This window comes from Antedon bifida, chromosome 8 (assembly GCF_963402885.1).
Source record: "Antedon bifida chromosome 8, ecAntBifi1.1, whole genome shotgun sequence".
NCBI lineage: Eukaryota > Metazoa > Echinodermata > Crinoidea > Comatulida > Antedonidae > Antedon > Antedon bifida.
This window is the reverse complement of record NC_136233.1, coordinates 4,435,345-4,448,557: the sequence shown is the minus strand read 5'-3', so window position 1 is coordinate 4,448,557 and position 13,213 is coordinate 4,435,345. Positions and strand designations below refer to the sequence as shown.

General features: G+C 29.3%; 1 protein-coding gene across 3 annotated transcripts in view; it reads left to right on the top strand.

Annotated features, from left to right (window-relative positions):
- LOC144849501 (GDP-mannose 4,6 dehydratase-like) overlaps nt 1–11,973 on the top strand; it is an 80,916-nt gene extending 68,943 nt beyond the window's left edge. Inside the window, exons 10-12 of one of the 3 annotated variants that reach the window (XR_013613979.1) lie at nt 7,142–7,210; nt 8,431–9,029; nt 9,166–11,973. Coding sequence is in view for 1 of the 3 variants with exons in the window: in XM_078706429.1 (XP_078562555.1) it covers nt 7,142–7,210; nt 8,431–8,493 (132 nt within the window). In the remaining 2 variants the exon portion in view is untranslated. Of the gene's footprint in view, nt 1–7,141; nt 7,211–8,430 lie in introns of all 3 variants that reach the window. The other 2 variants (XR_013613980.1, XM_078706429.1) reach the window with 2 other exon arrangements.
- The last annotated feature ends 1,240 nt before the right edge of the window (nt 11,974–13,213 follow it).

Below are 13,213 nucleotides of genomic sequence, written 5' to 3'. Positions count from 1 at the left end.
CTTAAATATGGTAAACAACCTTCTTGTAAACAAGTTTAAGAAAAATAAAAGAATAATTGTGAGGTGTTGTAAAAACCAAGGTGTTTTATTTGGTTTGATGAGAAAAACATATCATTTGCATTTTATTTTAGGGTATTTGTGTGTGTTGTGCATAAAATGAAATTTTTCACTAAAATTTGAACCACTCTTTCCTAAAGCAAGAAATTTCTGTTGTATTGTGTACTGTATTTTAGGTTGAGTTTATATATTCCACCTATCCAAACAATTTTGATAAAATAGGACGATAAACAATTATTTTTATTTATTTTATTGTGAAGACATTTTCAGTATTGTACTGATATCACTGGTGGATCACATAAACAAAATCAGGCATACAAAAGTAAAAACAATTTGTTCAATTCATTCACATTTATTTAGTCATCGTTTATAATTACAATTTCAGTATATAATTGATGGCAAGGATCCTGCATAAAGAAGTTTACAATTCTGTTTTAAAAATAAAAACATACAAAAATAAAATATAACATAAATTAAATAAACTGAGAAAGAAACGACATTTCCTATATACATTTTAGTTTTATTTATCAGCATAAAGCGATAAACAATATAAGTAAAGTAAAATATAACAAAAAAAAAAGTAAAAACAAAATATGTATTAAAGCCTGCAAAGTATGCAAAAATCAGGTGCTTTAAAAATTATTATAGAACTTTAAAAGTAATATTATTATATACAATTGCAAAACATGATTGAAAAAAGTATAATTGTTTGATTCTTTTAAAAAATTCTTGTATCAGAAATTAAGCGGTTCATCAATATTGATTGATACCTTATAAATGTGTTTACGTTCCACGACTCTTTTACGAATCAGATACAATTAATCATATTATTTGATATCATATTTTATCCCAAATTCCTAATTTGGTTTATTCTATATACTTGTATGCTTTATATTCGTTTATCTCAGATTTCAATTTGTAAATTTTAACTTTTAAACAAATAAAAACTTGTAAACTATCCGCACAAACCCACGTCCACTGAGACAGCTGCATAAGGCGACCTATTAATTAAGAGACACCCTCCTCATCAAAATATCAAGAAGCACAATAATCATTGATATTGTTCTATTCTTTAATTGGAATAACATAGACAGTATTGCGACACATTGTAACAAATGAGAAAAATGACACTCTGTGAAATAAACTAGCCTATATGCTTGATTATGTCGATTGCTTGATGCTATTGTCTGTATTTGACTCATGATTCGTAAATTTACCTTTGTGCCTGGTACATAAACAAGGCACCTTGGATGGTTACTTTGTTCTCCTTGATTTTCCTCCTGTTATTGATACTTGGTCTGAAATCGCTTCACTGGGTTTCATTTCTAACTGATTTTAGTCCGAGCAAGAAGTTATTATACAGAAATAATGAGTCCTTGGTCAGAGGACGTCGGAATCTAAAAATCATGTTTGTATTGTTTGTTAAATCATGCGGTCAAATGGTCATTCCTATATGTGTGTCTCCATTATCTTGATCCCTACCAAAACCCTTGCATTATACAGCAAAACTTAAAAAGTAAAAAATTACTTCATATAATATACAAAAATAATATGTAACAAATGAAATGTTCCAATATTAAAATAGAAATGAATATAAAATTGACTTGATTTTTTTTTGTGTGTGTGAAGATTTGTTAAATTTAAAGTTAGAGAATTTATGACATTTATATATAATATTATAATTTAATATTTGTTTTAAACTGTAGGTTATAGCTGTCAATTATAGATTACGATCAATACCACACTTAGCAATATATACAATATTGACAAGGACATAACATCAAATTGAATAATTAATAACTGTACTTGCTTCATATTCAAAATCAATTAAAGAACAACAATAACGTTGCTAAATATTTAATAATGTTAGCCTTGGAAAAGCAGCTATTTGTTATAATTGTATTTATCTAACAATTTGAAATCTTTTCAAGCAAGAACGATTGACACAATTTAGTGGTAATCCTTTTATTTTCAACTTCAAATGATAGTGAGCCCTCTATAATTTGTAAGACTTTTTAGGACAGTATATCATTAATTATTCGCTCTATGACATTATACTTCCATCTTTAGCCTCCATTCCAATATATAATAATTAATAATAATGACACTGTATCTTTAAAGCAATGAAACGTTATGTATCTTTTGGTAATCTTTTGTTTTTATAAGGTAATTCATACATGCTACTAATACAAATTTGCTAGTTAATTAATCAATATGTCAAGAGAGAGTTTTCTCGATTTGATAATTGATCAATGAGAGTGGATTAAGATGTATCAAAATCGACCAATGTCTCTGCCCCCAAGTTGAATTCTCCATAAACCTAACTTCTGTGCATTATATATTGATTTTGCAAATGCATAGTGTAAAGAACATTCTATCTACACCTTGCGACTATACTCATATTAAGCCTTTTTCCACTAGGCGAATTTGTTCATGCGTTTGGAGAGTGTCAGCTTATACACATACACATTCAGCGCAAAATTAGTAGTTTGGATATTCAGAAAAAAAATGAAAATCGCAGCTATTCGCAGAAAATTGTAGCATGATTTCCTGACATATTGCAAGGGTTGTAACTCACAACTCCTTCAACTCCACTCCCTAAGCATCAAATGAGTCTTAGTTTATAAGCATGAACAATTATAAAATAGTTTATCCATCCTGTAATTGGCGAGTTACTCGCTGTTGGATACGTATGACATATATATATATATAAGTATATATAACAAAATTAATTCTCTTTTTTCAATTGAAATTTGATAAAACTTAAACTTGTCCAAAAGTTTGATATAGTTATATAAACCAATAACCATGTGAAGTATAGAAATGAAAATAAAAGTGTAAAAACAAAGGTATACATAACTATCATTATTATAATGAAATTCTTCCTTTAGTGTGTGGCAACATTGCTTTGGTTAATTTTATTTTATCAGTCATCAATCAAAATTCTCACATGGTTATGACAAACATTTGAAAACAGTTGGGATGGTCTAATGCTGGACAATAACCCCATCATCTTCTGTCTTGTCACATGTAAAATATGCCAGTGTTTCATCTCCCTTCTTAGAAATGATAAGACTTTACGATCACTCCTAAAGGTGAGAAAGATCATATTGGTCGTCTCCAGCAAGGGGACAGCTGGTAACAGAAATATAAAGAGCTTGCAAATTAGATGCTATTTTTTTTAGATTAATCACAGCTAGATACCGCTGCTCTTCTTCAATTGGCTGTTTGATCCGAATAACCGGGCAAGTTTCTCAAGGACCCAAAATGCTCAATTTAAAAGCGTTCTCAACTCACCAATTAAGGATTGTTTAGCATATCTATTTAACAGTTTTTCTGATATCAATACAGTAGAACCTCACTGTCACTCCTTAATAGGGATGTCCCCATAATATGAGTACTCCCCAAGGTGGAGGGGATCTAATTATTTTCCGTGTCCTAGTGGTGTCCAAGTTTGTGTTCTAAATGTTCTAAAAAATACCCTCTCTCAATTCTTTTACATGTAAAATTAATATCTCATACATTACAGAGAAGCTGAGCAAAAGTGTGAGGTGTTAGGACAGAAGACAAATTCATATTCAGGAGAAATTTGACAATGTTAATCCTTGTCAACACTATCAAACATTATGTGACAAAAAAAAAATGTGATGTGCCCATATATGGACATATCACTACCACCATATTTGGGTATATCACTACTATATTTGGGCACATTACACTTTTTTTGTCAAACTAGTTTGATAGTGTAGACATAGCTTTAAGGAGAAAAAAACGACAATAACTTTAAATATTCTCCATAAGGGGCTACAGTATGTAGAGTTTATACATATGCAGTATGGTGACAATAGAGGATAAAAAGTACAATAATTTAAACATGAAACTGAGAGAAGAATAACAATAGTTTATTAATAATATAATAATACCGGTACAAAAATTGTTCTGTAACCTTCACCTTGCTTTGTTAATTATTGTTATGGAAATATATTAAAGAAAACATATCATGGCATATTATACATTATTCATAATTTAATTGAAAATATGTATTTTCTTTTTAAAAGTTTTTATAGAGTTTAAAATCACCTGGTACCATCATTATATGTACTTCATTTTCATCATAAATAATATTTTTTTTAATATATAGTAATTATTGTATTATTACTTACAAAAAAAAGGTTGCATGTAAAGTTTTATAGGATACAAAATATGGGTATAAAAATTAAATTCCTTTGTATTCTATTCTGATGGTACAATATAGATAATGAGTTAATATTAAATTTATTTCATCTAGAATAATATTTTCTAGGTTTAGAAATCTTGTAATCTAGCAAACAAGAAAAATATGTATAACCTTTGAAAACTGATTTATATTGATTAAAAATATGATTTTAGTACATACTTACTTTATATATGTAAAAATAAATAAATAAATTAAAATTAAGGCAGTAAATTGTCTAATGGTAACCCTTGATTAGGTTTAGGTTTGATCGTGTTTTAGGGTTAACCTTCAAACCCTTTTGATTATGTTGGGTTACTATTAGAGTTGTCGTTACTATTATTATACTAATAGTATGCTGATAGTAAATAGTAACCCATCCCCATCTCCTCCAGTTAAGCTCTTGGACCAGAATAAATACTTTTACCTAACCCTACAACTCTGAAAACTACAGCACAAATAAACACATTAAAAAAAAGACCAACATAGGCCTAACTATCATATTATCTTCTAATAACTCAGTGAATTTACAATAGTTGTTTAATTATAGATTAACTTTGATGATTGAGAGAGTTTGCTAATAGAGAAGTGAATTACTATTGAAACTTTATGATAAAAAATATATTTGTTGAAATTCTTTTAAAAGTTTTTCACTTCGACCAAAATTGGATCTAAACAAATATTTACCTGACATTTGCTAATTGTCTGTCGGACAATGGGTTTTTGGTTAAATTTAACCTTTGTTTTGTCTTTTTATTTGTAAAATCATTGGGGATTTTTTCCCGTTTTTTTTTAAAAAGTTCTATGGAATTGATAGCTTTATAAAAACTGATTGTATTAATTTTCATTTTCATCATGTTTTTTGGGGGACATATATAGGTAAAGAACTATAGTTTTTAAGTTACAGAACATATGGTGAATTTGAACTTGAGTAATTAGTTACAAACCATCATTTTGTTTCATTGCATTTTCTCCATCAAATCTATAATTAAACAATATCATGGATAACTATGTGTCATCACGTTTTTAATAGATACTGACAAATAATGCTTAAACACTAATTTACCTTATTATCTTTGACTGTTATCCTATACCTAGGTTGTGTCATATTCTTATTGCTAGTATCAATTTTCAAGTCACTTTAATCACCCATGGTCCTGAATTTAAACATTTATACTTTACATGGTTAATAATCTTTATTTTGAAAATATAAAATTGATATATTTATTATTGCACATGGGACAGGAAAACTCTTTCAGCTAGATAGATTTTTTTTTTCACCATTTTTTTTCCTCAAATGCATACTTTAATCGAACAACGCTTTTGGATCAGCGGCACACGTTTATAAAACGGTGCGTTCTAAAATTAACAATACAGTTACAAAAATAAGTTACACAAAAAAAAAAGAAATTGAAATTGAACTAAATAAAAACGGTCAGCAAGTAGATTTAAATATATAAAAATTACAGCCAATACTTAACTCAAAGTGGAGAATTGTTCAAGACTATCGGGTATTAAAACTATTTGAAAAACTATAAGGCATACATTTTTACATTAATATTATATATATTGATATATTTATATTTGTTTGTTTCATGTCAAATGTTGTTGATTTTAAACCCACCTACTTCTGCTATTATACTTAATGCAAATTGAAGGGTCATGTATTAAACATATTCTAAATATTCAACAGAGATCATAGGTTATGAGACAAGTTTGAAGATGCTATTTGAACACATGCCCTTCAGCTTTTAGTCTATACTCTTTGCTTTTTATCGGTGTGGATTTCTTAATGATGAAATTTGTTATTGGATTGGATTTATGAGCGAGTGTTTCTCGTTCATTGACTGCGGTTTGTCCTCCTGCTCTGGGTGGCATATTCCTGCCAATCATGGCAATCTTGTTTTCGCAACTGGTAGGAGTTCCATTAAAGATACGAGCTTGTAATCAACCCAGCATCTTCAATTTGATGGAGTAATTTAGTGCGAATGCTTGTGAAATTGGTCTACGGGAGTTTAGTGACTGTCCGGAAGAATGACGGGTAATAAGTTTGCGATTTGTTAGCAAGTAGTGTCAAAACTGTCAGTTTATAGTGAGGATAATGTTATAATAACATATTATACCTAGGCACTTGTCTAGAACCTTGTCATATATTTTCCTACATAAACAAAATGTGTTTAACTCAGTCAGAACAAAACTAGTTCAATTATTCAACCTCTATATTTATTTTCAACAAATTATGTATATTTGTTTAAATGTACTGTTATAGTTTAGAGTATTTTTAAATTTTTAATTTAAACGATTTATATCTAATTAGTTGTATGATTGTATAGTACTTTGTTTGTTTGTTTGCACGATAGTGTCCCAATTTTTAAGTTATTGTCCTGTATTTTTGGGTGTTAATAGGTATATCTATTGATTTTCAGAAAATTGATATATTGGTGACTTGAAAAAAGCTTTATTATAATAGAATCTCAAGTACCTGTATCTTCAATATGAGCTGAAATATTAAATAGCACTCCCTCTGTCGCTCTGCATTTTTCCAAATATTTTGCTCAGTTCCAAGCGCTCATATTTCTTTTGTTAGCACGCTGTCTACACTATCAAACTTTATGTGACACAATGTGATGTGCCATTATATGGACATGATGATGTCATATCATTACCATATTTGGGCATGTAACTACCATATTTGGACACTTTTTTGTCAAACATTTGGTGATGTCACCAATTATTGTGGTTGTTCATTTGAAAATACAAAATAAACTTAATAGCCATATATTATAATAATATTAATATCACGATTTTAATTTCTTTAACATTGAATATATCACATGCTTTGTTTCAATATGGTTATTATATTTTTTTCAGGAATTTTTACTTGGTGACAGCACAAAGGCAAAGGAAGTAATGGGATGGGTTCCGAAGGTCACTTTTCAGGTAAATTAAAATCATGTTTTATTCACAAAAATAATACCTTTACATAACAAATATTTTAAAATATTTATTTTAATTTTTAAAACAGATACATATATTAAATTATGATAGTTTGTAGTAAAAGAATTTTTAGCTTTACTTTGGAACTTAGTGGAATATGTACAGTAAATAAATAAATAATAAATACTAGACCCTATATGACAAAATTAATTTTGAAAATAAAGGTCTAGTTAAACTTATTATTATGCTATATGTTTAAATATTATGACAATGCTCTGTTTGATACAATGTTGTAAAATATACCCCTTTTACACTGCTGAGCTAAAAACAAACTTTGTCCTAAATGTCCTTTTTATACCCAATTCAGTAACCCAATGACATAGGTTGCTTGTATTTACACTGCCAAAATGCCCACCAAAATTGATTAAAAAATCGCGTTCTCATGCATGAAGAGGCACTCTAGTAACAGTCTGCTCATAACAATTGTTGTTTTAATGCCAATACACAAAAATATGTCTACTTTTGAAGAATATTATTTCTTAAAATAAAATTAATAAGAAATAAAAAAACTTATATAGGCTAATAAGTGAACAAAACAAATTCAGTATTTTTGTCAACTATGTAAATCAAATACTGTAGTGAGCAAGCAACCAACCGGGAAAACATATACGCGACTGTTGACTTCACTTATCCGAGTGGTTCAAAGATCTTTGAACTAGTTAAGGATACCTGTGCAAGTCAAAGGTATACTTGAACTAGTGAAAGATACGTGAACTAGTTAAGGATACTTAAACTAGTTTAAGAATATTTGAACTAGTTATTAGAAATATCTGAACTAGCTAAGGATCTTTGAACTATTTAAAGATATACTTGAACTAGTGAAAGATACCTGAACTAGTTAAGGATACCTAAACTAGTTCAAGAATACCTAAACTAGTTTAAGATCTTTGAGCTACTTTACACTGGGAAGTGTCAAGTACACCGGTACTCCCAGGTTAACTTGATGCTGAATACAATCTGCATCACTTACCCAGCTGGTTAAAAGAACGAGTAACTTTCTTCGTCGTGTACGCCGGCCAAATTTTGTATCCCCTCAGGTTACACAATTCTAGATCATCTCCACATTTTTGTGTAAATTAAGTATAAAATAACCCTATTCCGTACCTAACATTACTGTGCCTAAAGTCCCAAATTTAAAGCATTATGTAATTTTATTTTTGTAGGAACTCGTAAAAGAGATGGTAGATTCGGATATTGCTTTAATGATGAAAAACCCAACCGCATAAACCTGACCGAATTTACGAAAAAACACACACAAAAGGTGCTAATTTAATATTCAATAACACCAAAAACAAAAATGAAATATCAGGTTTTCTTTCAGTATTACTGTAGAAATCTAAATATAAACTATAAGTTATAATAACAATATATTATAGAATATGAATATAATGATTTAAATAAAGTTAGTAATTGATTATTTTAAGGTAAATGGTGATGGGAGAATTGCACTGGTTTTAGTAATGATAATTTCATGTCTTGATTTATACAGTAGTGTTGAAAATATTATAACTAAAATTTAAATATAGAAATCTGATCTACTAGTTCCTATTGACAAGGAAAATAATTAGATTACAGTATTATCTTGACAATAGAAATATTGTAGGTCTTTACAAAAATCACAAAAACAATAATTCTTAAAGGTTTTAATCCCATTGTTGATAAAGGATCTTACTAGTTAAGTATGTATCACCCAAAAATGCAACAACCACTAATGTTGATTATTACATTAGTGGGTGATACAAAGAACTAGTTAAGGATCCCTGTACAAATTAAGGATATACCTGAACTAGTTAGATAAACCTGAACTAGTTAGAAGGATGCGTGTGTGTGTTAGTTAAGGATCTTTGAACTAGTTAAGGATCCCTGTGCTAGTTAAAGATATACTTGAACTAGCGAAGGATACCTGAACTAGTTAAGGATACTTAAACTAGTTAAGAATATTTGAACTAGTTAAGGATCTTTGAACTAGTTAATGATCCCTGTGCTTGTTAGAGATACCTGAACAAGTTAATGATCTTTGAACTAGTTAAGGATGCATGTGCTAGTTAAGGATCCTGAGGTAGTTAAGGATCCCCGTGGTAGTTAGGATCCTGTACTATCTCTATGCTAGTGAAGGATTCCTAAACCATAAAATACAATTTCCGAATTAATAAGATAATCAAGTTAAACAGGCATTTAAATCTTTTTAATACTTTGTTGTCCCCCTATTCTCCTATGGTAAATATATTATAGATCTGACCTTAATGTGAACCTTTATTATCTAACATGAAAAAATGAAGAAACCCTTTGTCACCCGATACTTGTAAATACATTTTAATTGTCACTGAGTTTCAATGGCAACTTGTGTTATTATTATTAAACGGTGGAAACAAAAGAGATAGAAACCCAAGACACGTCTAATTTAATTATTTTTTAAAGCGGAAATATTGTAAACTTTCAATTTATGAAAAATTTTTCTTTAGTCATCAGTTAGTTTCGAGCTAAATTATTTTGCTGATCACTGCATCATGGCTGGTGAATTTTTGTTTACTTTACTAATTTTGTAATATTATTACATTAATTTTTAAGCATAAACAGTTTTTATTTTTTGTACATTTGTTTAATTTATTTTTAAATATACTGTATTTTGGATTACAGTAGTACTGTTTTATATACGTATAGTGTGTGTTAGACAAATCATTTAAACATAAAAAAGTTTCAACAGCTGAAACTTTTAATTGAAGGTGTAAGATACTTATTTTGAATTTCTCTACTGCTGGACATTAAAATATTAAATATATGTATATTAGCTTAGAATACATTAACAAGAAGTTCTAATCAGCAGACTTGAAAATGCCTGATATATATAATAGAAAATTTTTTCCATCAAATTCCCCTGCCATTTCACCTTTTCCATCATGTTCCCCTTCAGCTTCCCCTGTTTCCAATCCCATTTCCATCCCCTATTATTCCCTTGCCATCTCACCTTTTCCGTCACGTTCCCCTTCAGCTTCCCCTGTTTCCAATCCCATTTCCATCCCCATTATTCCCCTGCTATCTCACCTCTTCCATCACTTTACCATTCAGCCTTCCCTCTTTCCAATCCCATTTCCATCATTTCTTCTCCTCTCTTCCATCACTTTCCCCTTCAGCCCATACTTTCATTTCCAAACCCCTTCTTCATCCCTCTCATTTTTTGTCCATTACTGTTGAGACTGGAAAGAAAATATAACTAATTTTTTTGATAATTGTGCCTCCAATAAATATTTTGTACAATGTGAACAGTATTACAATTATGTATGAGTAAACCCTGTCTTATCAGGATGTACAAAGTGAAATGTAATATATTATATTAAATATTTTTATATGCAAAATACATTCCATTTCATATAAGACAAATATCGCAGATGAGAAATATCATTAATTTCTACACAGATTAGTTTCCTTTAATTTGTTTTATTTTGTTTATGTAAAGAAGTCAGGAGTCTCTCTTTTTGTTTCCTATTTTTTATTGAACAAAAATGTAGCGACTAAGTGGCTCAGACATTTTTATAAAAATAGATGTATTAATTTTTTCTGGAAGGAGGTAAAGAATCTCAATATTAAATAATTCAAGCAAACATTTGACAACCACATAAACTAGATAAACCTGGATTATTTATGGATCCATGTGCTTGTTAGGAATACCTAAGCTAGTTAAAGGATATGTGAACCAGTTAAGGATTTGTGAACTAGTTAAGGATTTGTGAACTAGTTAAAGATACCTCATTACCTAAGTCCCTCCATTAGAGTTAAGGATCTGTCCATTAGTTAGAATCCCTGCGCTAGTAGTCAGAAAGGTAGCCCGCTTCATTTTTGTTTAAACTTATTGTACCTATTTATTTCGATTGTTTGTTTATGATCATCAATTAATAGTAATTTTAATAATTGTCATCAACTATAGGTATTCCATGCACATAATAAAAAACATAATACATTTAATCTGTATTTTTCTATTGATAAAATAATATCAAATTAAGTTTGTATTGATATACATGTTCTTGGTATTCTAACGGAACCTTCTTTGGGCTATTTTTGAAATATTCGATTATTTGTATAAGTAACTTAATATAAATATTCTATTTATTGTACACCTTGCGCTGCCACAAAATTGTGATATTCACTCTTGAAGAATGATGTTCACTCTGTAAGGTTGACATTCACTCTTGAAGAATGATGTTCATTATGTAAGGGTGACATTTACTCTTGAAGAATGATGTTCACTCTGTAAGAGTGATATTCACTCTTGAAGAATGATGTTCACTCTGTAGGGTTGACATTCACTCTTGAAGATTGATGTTCACTCTGTAGGGGTGACATTCACTCTTACAGAATGATGTTCACTCTGTAAGAGTGATATTCACTCTTGAAGAATGATGTTCACTCTGTAGGGGTGACATTCACTCTTGAAGAATGATGTTCACTCTGTAGGGGTGACATTTACTCTTGAAGAATGATGTTCACTCTGTAAGAGTGATATTCACTCTTGAAGAATGATGTTCACTCTGTAGGGGTGACATTCACTCTTGAAGAATGATGTTCACTCGGTAGGGGTGACATTCACTCTTGAAGAATGATGTTCACTCTGTAGGGGTGACATTTACTCTTGAAGAATGATGTTCACTCTGTAAGAGTGATATTCACTCTTGAAGAATGATGTTCACTCTGTAGGGGTGACATTCACTCTTCCCGTAGGCCATATAGTATTTGTGTATATTTGTGCTCATTCTTGGTGACGGTCTTTTAGTAAAAATAAAATTGTAAAAAATCACACAGTACCTGGTATGTTGTTATTTTGTCTGCTTCATACGTAATATAAATTATAAACACCATAGTTTTATATAATGTCATTAAAAAAATTCTTATGCAGCCTGTAAACAAATTAAAATTGAGGCTTAAATTGACAGTGGTGGTGTTTAAGCCTCAATTTTAATTTGTTTACAGGCTGCATAAGAATTTTTTTAATGACATTATATAAAACTATGCTTAAGAACATTAAACTAGCTTACTAACATTAAAATACATGTTATTTCATTCATTTGTTGACCATTCACTATTCGCAAAGGCAGAAACAACAAAACAGAAACTTTTGAAACAACGAAAAAGAAATAAAATAACTTAAATTAAATAAAAAAGAACAAATTCATTTCATCCATTCATTTTGATTAATTTATGTATTGTTCCCCAAAAATAGAAAAAATGTAAGATTAAATTCAAAATTTAAAGATGCTATTATGAAGTTATTTTCACATTTTGTCAACATAAAATATAATAATTTCGCTTTTTAAAAATACAAAAATAGACACCTACATAACTACACTTCCAGACAATGTTCTTCCAATTGACTTTATTTTTAGTTAAAATAATATCAGATAGAATATTCAAAATTTAGTTTCTATCCATTTTTTTTTTGTTTTAAAGTGAATAACTATTTATGTTGTGTGACATTAAAATAAACATTTTTTAAATGTTAAAAAGGGGACGGGAGCATTTTAAAGAGCTTTGTATCTGTATATGTATATATATTATTATTTACGAATTAAAGAATAAATGAAATAAATGAATTATCATTTAATCATTTATTCAATAATACATTTTGATAAATAGAATATAGGCCTACGTAATACATCGTAAAAGTCTGTTTATTACGATTAGTCAGGATTCTCTCCAAATATAGCAGCTCTCCCTGCTTGATGAAGAACTGTAAAACAAAACCGTTGATATAGCTACTCCAAATTTCTATCTAAACTTATCCATCATACGACTACAATGTTAAATACATTCTTATGTTTTAATTATTTTTTTTTTCCAAAATTGGTGATATTGATAATTAAGTAATTACTATTCTCCGCGTAGGTATTACAGTAGTCACGTGGCCTGATCGACGTTTGAGATGGATACCCTTGACATTTTGGATAACAATAAACG